The sequence below is a fragment of the Schistocerca nitens genome, chromosome 1 (genome assembly GCF_023898315.1).
Source record: "Schistocerca nitens isolate TAMUIC-IGC-003100 chromosome 1, iqSchNite1.1, whole genome shotgun sequence".
Taxonomy (NCBI): domain Eukaryota; kingdom Metazoa; phylum Arthropoda; class Insecta; order Orthoptera; family Acrididae; genus Schistocerca; species Schistocerca nitens.
The window spans coordinates 739,529,049-739,542,691 of record NC_064614.1 but is presented as its reverse complement, the minus strand read 5'-3'; the positions used below and the strand labels follow the sequence as shown (position 1 = coordinate 739,542,691).

The 13,643-nt window shown below is 37.8% G+C and overlaps 1 protein-coding gene across 3 annotated transcripts in view; it reads right to left on the bottom strand.

Moving 5' to 3' along the window:
- Positions 1 to 13,643, bottom strand: part of LOC126260250 (cyclin-G-associated kinase) — a 256,668-nt gene that overhangs the window by 22,115 nt on the left and 220,910 nt on the right. For all 3 annotated transcript variants that reach the window (XM_049957574.1, XM_049957583.1, XM_049957590.1), the window contains exons 22-23: positions 1,691 to 1,848; positions 1,200 to 1,373 (exon numbers count right to left, since the gene is read on the bottom strand). In XM_049957574.1, the coding sequence (XP_049813531.1) occupies positions 1,200 to 1,373; positions 1,691 to 1,848 (332 nt within the window). The remainder of the gene's footprint in view (positions 1 to 1,199; positions 1,374 to 1,690; positions 1,849 to 13,643) is intronic.

Below are 13,643 nucleotides of genomic sequence, written 5' to 3'. Positions count from 1 at the left end.
GTAACCTATCAACAAGCAGATAGAAAGACACACCTATGAAAGTTGAAAAGAATGCGTAGCACAAAAATAACAAGAAAGGAATTTTCATTTCCATTTATAATTGAAAACAAAGGACTACACAGAGTCTATACCAAAATTCATCTACAAAAACACATTACAATGACAGTATCCAGCGATGTCATGTAGACAAGCAAATAATAGTTAAAACAAGTTATAACAAAGAAAATAGGTTTGCCATAATTTGTAAATAATACCAAGAGTTACAAAATACACACAATTAAAAAAAATTATACAGATATAACACACACAAAAAGAAATATTTTAACAGTAGCGAAGAGCAATACCTATGTAACAGCAATGATAAACAGAATTGCCTGTAACCGTACAACATCGCTGGATTAGCTGTCAAATAAGCTGGCATAAAAATACAGATAATAAAGTAGTAAGTCAGATAAGGTGATAACCAATCATTTTTACTCCGATAACACCAAATGAATGTAATTAACAAAAAAAATAAGACAGTTGTAGAACCACCGATGTCTCATGGATGTCAAAACCGTCAGACATATGTAAAAATGTATAACAACAAAATCTGTTTAATAATTACCTATAAAATTAGAATTAATGTACCAAAATTATGCACCATTACTTATAGATAACCTGACGATGGCAATTAATCCGAAATAGGCCTATTCTAAAAATAAAGGCAATCAAACTTGGCAGCATACTTGGAATTATACAATGTTATTAGAAGACACATACTACTCAGTGGGCCCAGAACAACATAAAAAGTTGCCCCGTAAAAAACTCTCCAAAAACGTACTTAATTTGTTGGCTTCATTTAATTTACACTATACAGAAAGCTCAGACATCTTAAAATGTCACAACCTGAAGCCAAGGAAACCTGAGGACAAAGGTAAACAAAAGATATAAAAATACAAAGGCAGAAAGATAACATGACCCCCAAACATTCAGTAAATTCTGTTTGTTTTTACTTTTTCATGGATCTTAGAGATGAAAACCATGACTTTTTTTTTTAAAAAAAAAATGGAAACACTGCTTGCAAGTTCAGAACACTCGTTGACTTTCTCTGAATACAGCTTTTGATCCAACCTTACAACATGGCAAATTATTTTACAATGAACACTTTTCATATGCTATGAACCTGTCCCTATCACTTATTTTGATGAGGAGCTTACCTTGTCAGGATGAACTGCCAGACACGCTCGACGGTAAGCTTTTTTCACATCAGCTGCTGTGACTAACTGATGCATATCAACTTTATTCCATTTTGTGTCTTCCCATAAGACAGTGTGCATAGAACACAGCAAGGCCCGGATATTGTGTGTTTTACCTTCTGTCCATTCTAAGATCTGGGAAACAATTGTTATTTGTGTTTAAATACAGCCTACCAGTTGAGGAATATGTACCACACAAATTTATTTTGTAATTTATCAAAAAATAATTGTTTACTTTAAAAATAAATTTCCACGAATAAAATTTATGATTTCTTCAGCCTTCACAAGCTAATTATTAGAGTACCAGTACTAACAGCATCTTCAACACACACAAATTAAATTAAAATGGCAGATTTGAAATGCACAAAAAAGTTAAATTTGATATTGTACTTATAACTTTGTATAAAATACGTAACTAATATGTAAAAGAAAAGGAATCACTTCTAAATCACCTTCAATTTATCTGGATCCATGTCTTTAGCAAGTTCTTCCTTCCTCATTTCATTAATTGTCCTTGGTCCAGACTCTTTCTTGGATGCAAACTCATAACCCTGACTACCTAAAAGGTCTCCAAATACATCACCAGGCTGCTTTGGTTTCCCTGCTTTCCCTGTAAATAAATGGCATTTATGTTACCAATCACTACATACAGGATACTATAACATTATTTGTTATGGAAAAGGAGAATTTATCTACCATCCACCAAAACTCGAAGTAACTTTAGTTTTTTTTAATATGTTCTGAAAACTAAAAATTCAAAAATAAAAAAAAAAAAAATGTTAATCAGTTCTCTCCAGTTTTCTGTTGCAAATATTGTTTACACTTCCTTTTTGTAACAAAAGGCAAATTTAAAGACTATGTACAACATCACAAAGTTTTAAAGCCTGTTGTGACCTTATGAACTTGTTAAACAAGTTATTTCTAACTGATCAATATACAACATGTAAGGTAATATAATTTTGTCATTAATTACAAAAAACACATAATGTAATATCTCCAAACATATTTATGCTTAAGTAACCAGCTGGTAATTTCTTCATAACTAATTAATACCTAATCTACACTATATTACTAAAACACTTTGGAACACTGATATTTTTATTGATCCTCTATGGAATAAACTGTACAGAGAACAGGGAGGTAAAAGTATACACATGGAATGGCCTGTATGAATTACAAATCTCTTGTTTACATATTATTTAATTGTAATCAATAAGAATATGAAAGAATATTAACATTTCACAGTACACCGTGAGCTGCATGTAAAAATATTAGACTATTATCAGAATGGTATTCAGGTATAGAACCCATTGACAGGGGGTTTATGCTCGAATACCGGCCTGACAAATATTTTACATGCAGCTGACGATGTACAGCAAAATGACTTAACAATTACTTACAAGCTGCAGAGCACCAAAAATACAAGATTTTCACATACACCTCTCAATTGTACAAGGTTTACAATTAAAGGAAGTTTCATCATGCCCAGAGATGTCAGGAGTAGTGAAACTGTAAAGCTAGTTAGATAATAGAGAGTTTTTGACACTCTGACAGCTTTTGTGACTAGTATGTGTTGTGTAAACAGTGCCGAAAGTCAGCTCACCTGCACTGTCTGAGAATGGGGCAAGATCTCAGATAGTCGCGCTCTGTGATTTTACACTCTCGTGATAGACAGCAACCTCCATCTCTCTAGAGTTGCTCAGCTTAGTTCTCAGACAATATAAACTACACCGGCATTACCGAGAGAGCTGAGAACACTTGGAGAATGCCGAGTGGCCATATTGCATCCCAGATGATTTGTGCTGTATGTTACAGCTTGTTGAAATATTTTTCTGAACTCACACACACATTAAATAAAAGTACCCATGGAATTACATGCCACATTTGCGGTTGCAGCACATTTCTTAGGGGGGGGGGGGGAAACCACTTGTTTTACCTCCTAGTAAACTAACAGCACGAGCAGTTAGCCTATTTCGAAAGTTTGAGACTTGCACAATGCTATGCAGCAAATGACATGTAAAAACACTATCGACATATTATATAGAATTAACAAACAAAAATACAAAAAAGAGGCTTGACCCCATTTTGATATGAGAAAGGAATGAAATATTAGCACACTATGCACTGCACCACATAAACAGTACAATGAATCACTCTACAAACATGTACTCACATTGTCGGTACAGCTGAGACAACTGATGTGATGGATACACTCTGTGAGTGAATGTCAGTGATGTGTCACAAAAAAGTAACCATAGAAGCTGCCAAGAAGTTTATTCAAGACAAAAATGTGCATTTAATTAGTTTGTACAAGGGAAGTCCTGTGTTATGGGACAGGCAGTTATTGGACTATACAAACTGAGATAAGAAGCAAAGTTCGCTGGCTGAAATAGCTACAGTTTAGTCTTGGAGGGAAGTGTGGTGGGTAAAATTCGGAGGAGGAGGAGACCAAGACATGAATACAGTAAGCAGATTTAGAAGGCTGTAGACTGCTGTAGTTATTTGGTGATGATGAGACTTGTACAGGCATGGAGAGCTGCATCAAACCAGTTTTTTTTATTGAAGGCCACAACAACAATTCAAGGACTTGGGCAAAGTAGTTTTATAACATAGATTAATTCACATCGAGGAACATGTTATGCTTGAAAGTAATCATTTTGGAACTTGGAAAATTGCCATTTGGCTTCAAGTAATACAACTGTAGCTATAATTTTACACAACAGGATATTTATTGATTACATTACTGTATTGGGTGTTGAAGAACAGATCTTCAGGAATTTACAAGTGGTTGCTGAAGTCAATACAAGTGAAATCGTTTGAATAAATGTATGTGCGGGAATGTTTCATTTGAAAATCTATAGGTACCAATATGAAACTAGTTTAATGTTGTTTTACCATAATTGTTACTTTACCTAAGAATAAATGTAGCTGATGCTAGAGATATTAGTATCACATGCAGTCTATCTTTAATGAATTTACACAAAATAGTATCTAGATTGGCAATTTTTGATACAATTATAAAGAGTATTTCTTCCATCTCCACAGCTGTCATTCTGCAAAATTTCAGTATTATTGTGAGCTTTCCATCATAAACTCTACAATTAGATTCTTCCATGCTCCAAAATTATCCTGCCACCTAATCTGCTCTTATCCAACATGAACACAGTTGTTTGCATTGTTTCTTTGGCACTAAAAGTATTAGATGTGCAGCTGCAGCCCAACACTCTTCCATGTAACCTCTTCCTTCACATACAGAAACTCTCACACTGCTGTGTTTAAACACTTCCAACATATGCTCTGGCTAGAACCTCAGACACTTACAAAAAGGACTCACAAGGAACTATCAGACAGCAACTATCAGCAAAAATTCACCTTTAGTGTAAAAAATTCTGTGGGTATTATCTGAGAGCATCAAACTGTCAGAGCAAAAATCTTTTACAAGTATCCCAGTCCTACTGCACATGCTTGATAGTAGAAAGGGCATGTAAGCTTTGTGACAGCAGCCATTGTTTTGCAGTGCTGGGATAAAATGGCAACACCAATAAGGTATTTTGTCAACTGCGATCTTTGCACAGAAGTCAGATTCCCACACACTCAGAAACAAACAATGGCAGACATTTACTTCCTATTATGCCGAATGCATACATCCAAATTATGAGAAATAGTATGATCAGACAATGTTTGAGGCAATTTAATGAAAGCCAAGCCAATGTATGTGATGAAGATGTAGTGGCTGACACATAATGTTGATGCCAGAACTTATGGAAAGTGTGTGGCAAGCAATTTTGCAGAACTGGCACAATACTGAGACCTAGTCAGTTTCTCCACATACATCATTCACTGCTGTACGAAAGTGTCAAGAACAGAGTCATACTGAGCTTTGTCGGTACTACTCAGCTCTTTCTATTGGAATTTGAAATCCACTGTTCTGTTAATTAGGTCAGCTATACCAATATTTCTGCAGTGTTTGGCACCAAGATCTCCTTATATTTTTCAAAATAAAATACAGAGATCTCATTTATGGCATCCTTAACAGTAAATTAAAATGAGCTGAAATGGACTGTTATATGTGAGATCTGTTTCCCAGTTCACTTACTGTTGTATGTCCTCAGTTGTCAGAAATTGACAAAACTCTGAAGCCTTACACCATCGTACTGAAAAGCAGCAAAATCTCCATTGCAGCTATATGAAATTAGGGCACTGTTGATGATTAACCAGTGTGATGCCTTTTTGGTAGTCGTCATTTCTTATGATGCTACTTAGACGAAATAACACTGTGACAACAGCCTACATTTACAGCCTTTGGGATGGGAAAAGTTTCTTCTTGCAGCCAGAAGATAGGAACATTGTTCTTTTGGTCAGTTTTTGCACACACTACCCATTTTGCCATGGCCTCAGTACAGCTCTGTACGCAAAGATAAGTTTTCACAAAGTGTATGTACAAGATGTGGCAGTTGACAGAGTAATACAAAAAAAATGATATCACAGCACTGGTGTGTTTCTCAGTCAAAGCCACTGGGGATGGATATGCATGTAGCATGATACACCAGAAATGAAGTAACAATCTATGCAAGTGTAGCAATTCACCAGTGAAGACCAAAATCAACCAGATAATCTACATAAAAAAATTATTGCCCATCTTCTGCAATTAAAATGATGTCATCTTGAATATTTTTACTGAAAGGTATTACACTTTTGCAAAACAATGTATGACCCCATGAAGACCTCCTTACAGCACCAACCCATGTCAAATGATTTTAATGAATTCTGGCTTCTGAAGCACTTCTACATCGCTACTCTGCAGTTCACAATTAAGTGCCTGGCAGAGCCACTACCTTCATGGTATTTATCTAAGACAGGATAATGCTGAGGTACAGACAGCAGTGATTCCATGACTTCAGAGAATGGAAGTAGACTTCAGTGATCACAAGTATACAAATGTTTGTGCACTCGCTTGACAACTGCCGTAATAATGGCAACTGCTGCATTGAGAATTGGCTAGTGATCTCCTTAAATATTTCTTACTTGTTGTATTATATATTTTCTTCATCAGACATCAGAATTTACTTTCTGGACAACTATCATATAATCAAAATCCAGTATCACTTCTGCTTGTTCCTACAGGTTTACCATCACCAGAACAATATTACATGAACCAATTTTGTTGGAACAGCTGCGTAGGCCAGTCTCTGTCTGTGGGACACGAATTTAAATTATTATAAATATGCAATGAATGGAAAGTGGAACGCAGAACTACTTTCCAGAGCTATAACCAATGTTTCATGTGACATCAAAAAGCAGCTGAAGCAAGAAACATTGTCCTTCATAGGTTGTTTTGTACAATATTTCACATAGTAATTTTTTCATTTCAGAATTTCATATTTTGGATTTGATACTAAATCTGCTTTTTGTGCAAGAGGACAAAGCCATAAACCTGTGCCACAGTAATAATAATAATAATAATAATAATAATGCTTCAGAAGCCAGAATTCATTAAAATCATTTGGCATGGGTTGGTGCTGTAAAGAGGCCCGGGAAAAGATCCCCGTGGAGGCCCGGGAAAAGATCCCCGTGGAGGCCCGGGAAAAGAATAGGCCTCCGGTATGTTCTGCCAGTCGTAAAAGGCGACGAAAAGAACAAACCACTAATAGGGCTAACCCCCCTTTTAGTGTGATTACTTGGTTCAGGACAGAACTAAAGAAGCCTCGGACAAGCGCCGTCATGGTCGGGGACAACGCTTGAACCCTATGCCCGCCTACAATGGTAATGACACTGCTAGCCAACTGGAAAATGATTTAAATCCAAATAGAGGTGTTTTGCAGGATATGCTTCCTGCAACCACCCTAGAAGGAAAACAAAGACAGAGGATGAGATGGTCAGCTGAAGTTAATCGACACCTCATGTTCTGTTACTACCAAGCAACAAACCTAGGAACCAACACAACTGGATACAGATCACAAGCATACACAACATTTATTACCAGATACCCGGAATTAAAATTTTTAACAGAACAGCGACTAGCTGATCAGATCCGTGTAATAATAACAGGATACCCCAGTCAGAATTAGAAAACATCAAACAACAAGTACAACAAATACTGGAACAAAATAATGTGCAGTTAGAAGAAGAAGAAAATACAGTAATGGACTCAAACATCCGAGAGCAAACAAACAAAGAACAACACGCATCAATTAAACAATCAGAGGAAAACGAAATCTTAAGACAGCCACCAGCACAAGCACAAATAGAACATGAAGTGACACACATGTTAGATATAGAAGAAAAATTTCAGTTGACATATATAGAATACAAAGACACAAATACAGACATTAGACCATTCTTGCATAGACCACCAAATAGCCCACAAGTCGAAACAACAATAAAAACTATCAACACAGTCATACACAACAAAATAAATGAATACACAACTATGGAAGAGTTACAACTACTAGTTTATGTAGGAGCACTCACTACACTAAATATACACACTAGGCAGAGATCAGAACCAACCAACACACAGAAGAAACCCACAAAACCAGCATGGCAACACAGGCTACAGATCAGAATAGAAAAACTGAGAAAAGAAATCGGACAGCTAACACAATTTATAAGAAATGAAATATCAGACAAAAAACGAAAAAGGTTAGGTAAAATCTCACAACAAGAAGCAATAGAGCAATTAGATGAAAAGAAGCAGAAATTACAAGCATTGGCCAAACAACTTAGAAGATACAAAAAAAGTGAAAATAGAAGGAAACAAAACCAAACATTCAACACAAACCAAAAGAAATTTTACGAAACAATAGATAACACACACATAAAAATAGACAATCCACCAAACATAACAGACATGGAACACTTCTGGAGCAACATATGGTCAAACCCGGTACAACATAACAGGCATGCACGGTGGATACAAGCAGAAACAGACTCATACAAGATGATACCACAAATGCCTGAAGTGATAATTTTGCAACATGAAGTCACCCGAGCAATTAATCCTACGCACAATTGGAAAGCCCCTGGAAATGATAAAATAGCAAATTTCTGGCTAAAGAAGTTCACCTCAACACATTCACATCTAACTAAATTATTTAACAGTTACATTGCAGACCCATACATATTCCCTGATACACTTACACATGGAATAACTTATCTGAAACCTAAAGATCAAGCAGACACAGCAAACCCAGCTAAATATCGCCCCATAACATGCCTACCAACAATCTACAAAATATTAACTTCAGTCATTACACAGAAATTAATGACACATACAACACAGAACAAAATTATAAATGAAGAACAAAAAGGCTGCTGCAAAGGAGCACGAGGATGTAAAGAGCAACTGATAATAGATGCAGAGGTGACATATCAAGCTAAAACTAAACAAAGGTCGCTACACTACGCATACATTGATTACCAAAAAGCTTTTGATAGTGTACCCCACTCGTGGTTACTACAGATATTGGAAATATACAAAGTAGATCCTAAATTGATACAGTTTCTAAACATAGTAATGAGAAACTGGAAAACCACACTTAATATCCAAACAAATTCAGATAATATCACATCACAGCCAATACAGATTAAGCGTGGAATATACCAAGGAGACTCATTAAGTCCTTTCTGGTTCTGTCTTGCTCTGAACCCACTATCCAACATGCTAAATAATACAAATTATGGATATAATATTACTGGAACATACCCACACAAAATCACACATTTGCTATACATGGATGATCTAAAACTACTGGCAGCAACCAATCAACAACTCAACCAATTACTAAAGATAACAGAAGTATTCAGCAATGATATAAATATGGCTTTTGGAACAGACAAATGTAAGAAAAATAGCATAGTCAAGGGAAAACACACTAAACAAGAAGATTACATATTGAATAACCACAGTGACTCCATAGAAGCGATGGAAAAAACAGATGCCTATAAATACCTAGGATACAGACAAAAGATAGGAATAGATAATACAAATATTAAAGAAGAACTAAAAGAAAAATATAGACAAAGACTAACAAAAATACTGAAAACAGAATTGACAGCAAGAAACAAGACAAAAGCTATAAATACTTATGCTATACCAATATTGACCTACTCATTTGGAGTAGTGAAATGGAGTAACACAGACCTAGAAGCACTAAATACACTTACACGTTCACAATGCCACAAATATAGAATACATCACATACATTCAGCAACAGAAAGATTCACATTAAGCAGAAAGGAAGGAGGCAGGGGATTCATCAACATAAAAAACCTACATTATGGACAGGTAGACAATTTAAGAAAATTCTTTCTAGAACGAGCAGAAACTAGCAAAATACACAAAGCAATCACTCATATAAATACATCGGCTACACCACTGCAATTTCATAACCACTTCTACAACCCTTTAGATCACATAACATCAACAGATACGAAGAAAGTAAATTGGAAAAAGAAAACACTACATGGCAAGCACCCTTATCATCTAACATAGCCACACATCGATCAAGACGCATCCAACACATGGCTAAGAAAAGGCAATATATACAGTGAGATGGAAGGATTCATGATTGCAATACAGGATCAAACAATAAACACCAGATATTACAGTAAGCATATTATTAAAGATACCAATACCACAACAGATAAATGCAGACTTTGCAAACAACAAATAGAAACAGTAGATCACATCACAAGCGGATGTACAATACTAGCAAATACAGAATACCCCAGAAGACATGACAATGTAGCAAAAATAATACATCATCAACAGCTTGCCTTACAACATAAACTTATAAAACAACACGTTCCCACATACAAGTATGCACCACAAAATGTACTGGAGAATGATGAATACAAATTATACTGGAACTGAACCATTATAACAGATAAAACAACACCACATAACAAACCTGACATCATACTCACCAGTAAAAAGAAGAAATTAACACAACTAATCGAAATATCCATATCCAATACAACAAATATACAAAAGAAAACAGGAGACAAAATTGAAAAATACATCCAACTAGCTGAGGAAGTCAAGGACATGTGGCATCAGGATAAAGTTGACATTATACCAATTATACTATCAACTACAGGAGTCATACCACACAATATCCACCAGTACATCAATGCAATACAGTTACATCCAAACTTATATATACAACTACAGAAATCTGTAATTATTGATACATGTTCAATTACCCGAAAGTTCCTAAATGCAATATAACATATACCGTACAGTTAAAAGGAAGTGACGCTTGATCAAGGTCCGCGTCACTTTCCATTTTTAACCAGACTTAACGTCTGAGAAAGTAAAGAAATAATAATAATAATAATTGAACAACCATATTTGTTGTGACTCGCCGATCTTTCAAAGTGCCACCGCGCAGTTACGCACGTCCTCGACATGCGGCACTATCTGCCAGCCATGCAGCAGCAACGCCACCTAAGCGGCCAGCCAGTCAGCGGCCGCTAGACTTGGACACAGTTATGATTTGACTGTTAAAGTGTACACATGTCTCACTGTTTACTTGATTTGTGACTTTCATGTATTGAGTCTTCCTTGAAATATATTTCTTCAACTTGAAGTTATAACAACTGGCGACGAGGATGGGATTTTTCTTTCCCATCGTTGACCCACATGTTTCCATGGCTACTTTAGAGCAACTATTGCAAGGTCTCATAGAACAGCAAACGCTTCTCACAAATGTGATTCGTGATTTCGTTGCAGCATCAAATGCAGGGCGTCTCTCATTGTTCTCTCTACCCCCTTTTCCTCCTTATGACGAGACAGCGGAAGACTGGTCTGATTACAAAAAATGTCTTCGACAGCGCTTCTTGGCGTTTCATGTCGCGGACAAACAAACACGTAATTCTATGTTCCTTTCATGGATTTCACCTCAAATGTATCGGTTGTTGTCGCAATTGGCTCCTTTGAAAGATCCTACGTCTTTGTCGTTTGCTGAATGTACTCACTTCTGTGTATATTCAAAAGCAAACGCATGTGGTAGCCTCTCGTGTTGCCTTTTATCGTTGTCAAAAACAACCGAATCAATCCTATCGTGCTTGGGCTGCTGAACTTCATGGCCTCAGTAGAAAGTGTCGATTTGTTACTGAAGTTCACAAAGAATCCTACGCCGATTCCATGGTATGGGATGCTATTATTCGATCGGCGCCCGACAAAGAAATTAGGCAATGTGCCCTTCTGTTGGCAAATCTGACTCTAGATGAAGTCCAATCCATCGCTCAGCCTTTTGAAATTTCTCGTGCCACTGGAGTGCAAATAGAGGCCTGGGGCGACGTCAGGGAAATACAACCTCCGTGCGATGTTGACGAAGCGTGTGGCGTGTCCCCGTCGGCCGACGTGGCCGCAGTATGGTCCCAAGAGCAGCCTTGGCCTAACCGTAAACAAACCTCTAAGAAACTGCAGCAAAACCCCTGGCAACTTCCTTCATGTCTGTGGTGTTTCACGAAACATTCACAAGAAGATTGTCCACAACGTTGGGCCGTGTGTCAAAAAAAAAAAAAAAAGAAAAGAGGGGGTCATGTGTCATCCGTTTGCAAATCCGACTGCATACATGATGTTCATGAACATGATACTGATTCTGATTCTGTGTTGTCTGTCAATTGTACTTCTTCCCTTTCAGAGAAGTTACTCCTCACTGTCCAAATACTTGATTGAGATGTTCGCATGCAGGCAATTCTCAGATCTATCTTCAGTTGGGTTCTCCAATCCTGTCACCTGTCACTAGGCAATTATGGACTTACAATAAACACAAGATTTCTCTCTTGGGACAATTTGATGCTGTGGTATCTTACAAATCTGTCGTTCGCACTGTTCCCGCTGTTCTGCACTGTCGACCATAGTAACGTGGAGAATCTTTTTGGTTTCGATGCCTTTCGCGGTTTTGGGTTCTCCATAGATGACTCTGTCAATATCGTCTCTGATGCTATTCCTTATGCTCAATCGGATTCCTTGTCGACGACATTTTCGTCCCTTTTTTCTCCTGGGTTAGGCCATGCAAACGACTTTGGAGCTCATATCACGCTCAAACCCACTGCTCGGCCTAAGTTTTTTTGGGCTCGGCCCATTCCTGTGGTCCTTCGTGATCAGGTCAAACGGGAGCTGGATCGTCTCACTGCTTCAGGGGTCTTGCTTCCTGTCACTTCCAGGGAGTGGTCCTCTCCTGTCGTCGTCGTTGCTAAGCCAAATGGTGATATTCGTCTCTGTGGCAATTTCAAAGCCACTGTAAATGCTCAATGCCTTATCAACACTTACCCTATGCCTCGACCTGAAGAATTGTTCACTAAACTTGCTGGAGGCCAGTATTTTTCTAAACTTGACCTGTCAGAAGATTATCATCAACTTCCTCTCGATGCTGCTTCCTGGCAGTTTCTGGTCCTTAACATGCCTTTCGGCCTCTATCAATACCAACGATTGCCATTTGGGGTTGACAGCACACCTGCTCTCTTTCAGCAATTCTTGGAACAATTATTGCTCACTGTCCCTGGGTGTATAAATTACCAGGACGACATTGTTGTCACTGGCTTCACCACTGAAGAACATCTTCAAAATCTCCGCACACTTTTTCATGTCTTACAGACTGCCGGTCTTAAGTGCAATCTTCAGAAATCAAAATTTTTTCAGGCATCTATCACGTACTTGTGGTTTCAACTCTCTTGGGATGGTATTCGTCTGCTTCAGTACACTGTCACTGTGATCGATACCCTTCCTCGCCAAACATCTGTTAAGAAACTGCAGGCATTCTTGGGGAAATAGCATACTATCACTAGTTTTTACCGTCTGCTGCTTCAGTGGCTCAGCTGTTGCATCGCCTGTTGCATAAAAACGTGCCTTTTAACTGGTCCGCGTCATGCGATGCGGCTTTCCAGAAATTGAAGACTATGCTGAAACAGGTTTATCGACCTGGCCAACATCTTGTTCTTGCCATGGACGCCTCTCAATAGGGGGTCAGTGCAGTCCTTGTGCACCATTTTTTTTGACGGTTCTGAACAACCCTTTGCCTATGCCTCCAAAACGCTCACGGATGCCCAACAAAAGTATTCTCAAATTGAAAAAGAAGCATTGGCCATTATTTATGCTCTTCGTAAGTTTGGTGTTTTTCTCTATGGATCCACATTTCATCTTGTTACGGATCACAAACCACTTGTTTCCTTGTTTCATCCATCAATGTCACTTCCCGACAAGGCTGCACACCGCCTCCAGCGTTGGGCTCTTTACTTGTCTCGTTTCAGTTATGAGATTCATTTCCGGCCGACGGCTCAACATATGAATACTGATGCACTGTCTCGCCTTCCCATGGGTCCTGATCTGGCATTCGATAGGGACAAACTTTTGTGTTTCCACCTGGATGTTGCTGAGCAGCGGGTTGTGGACGG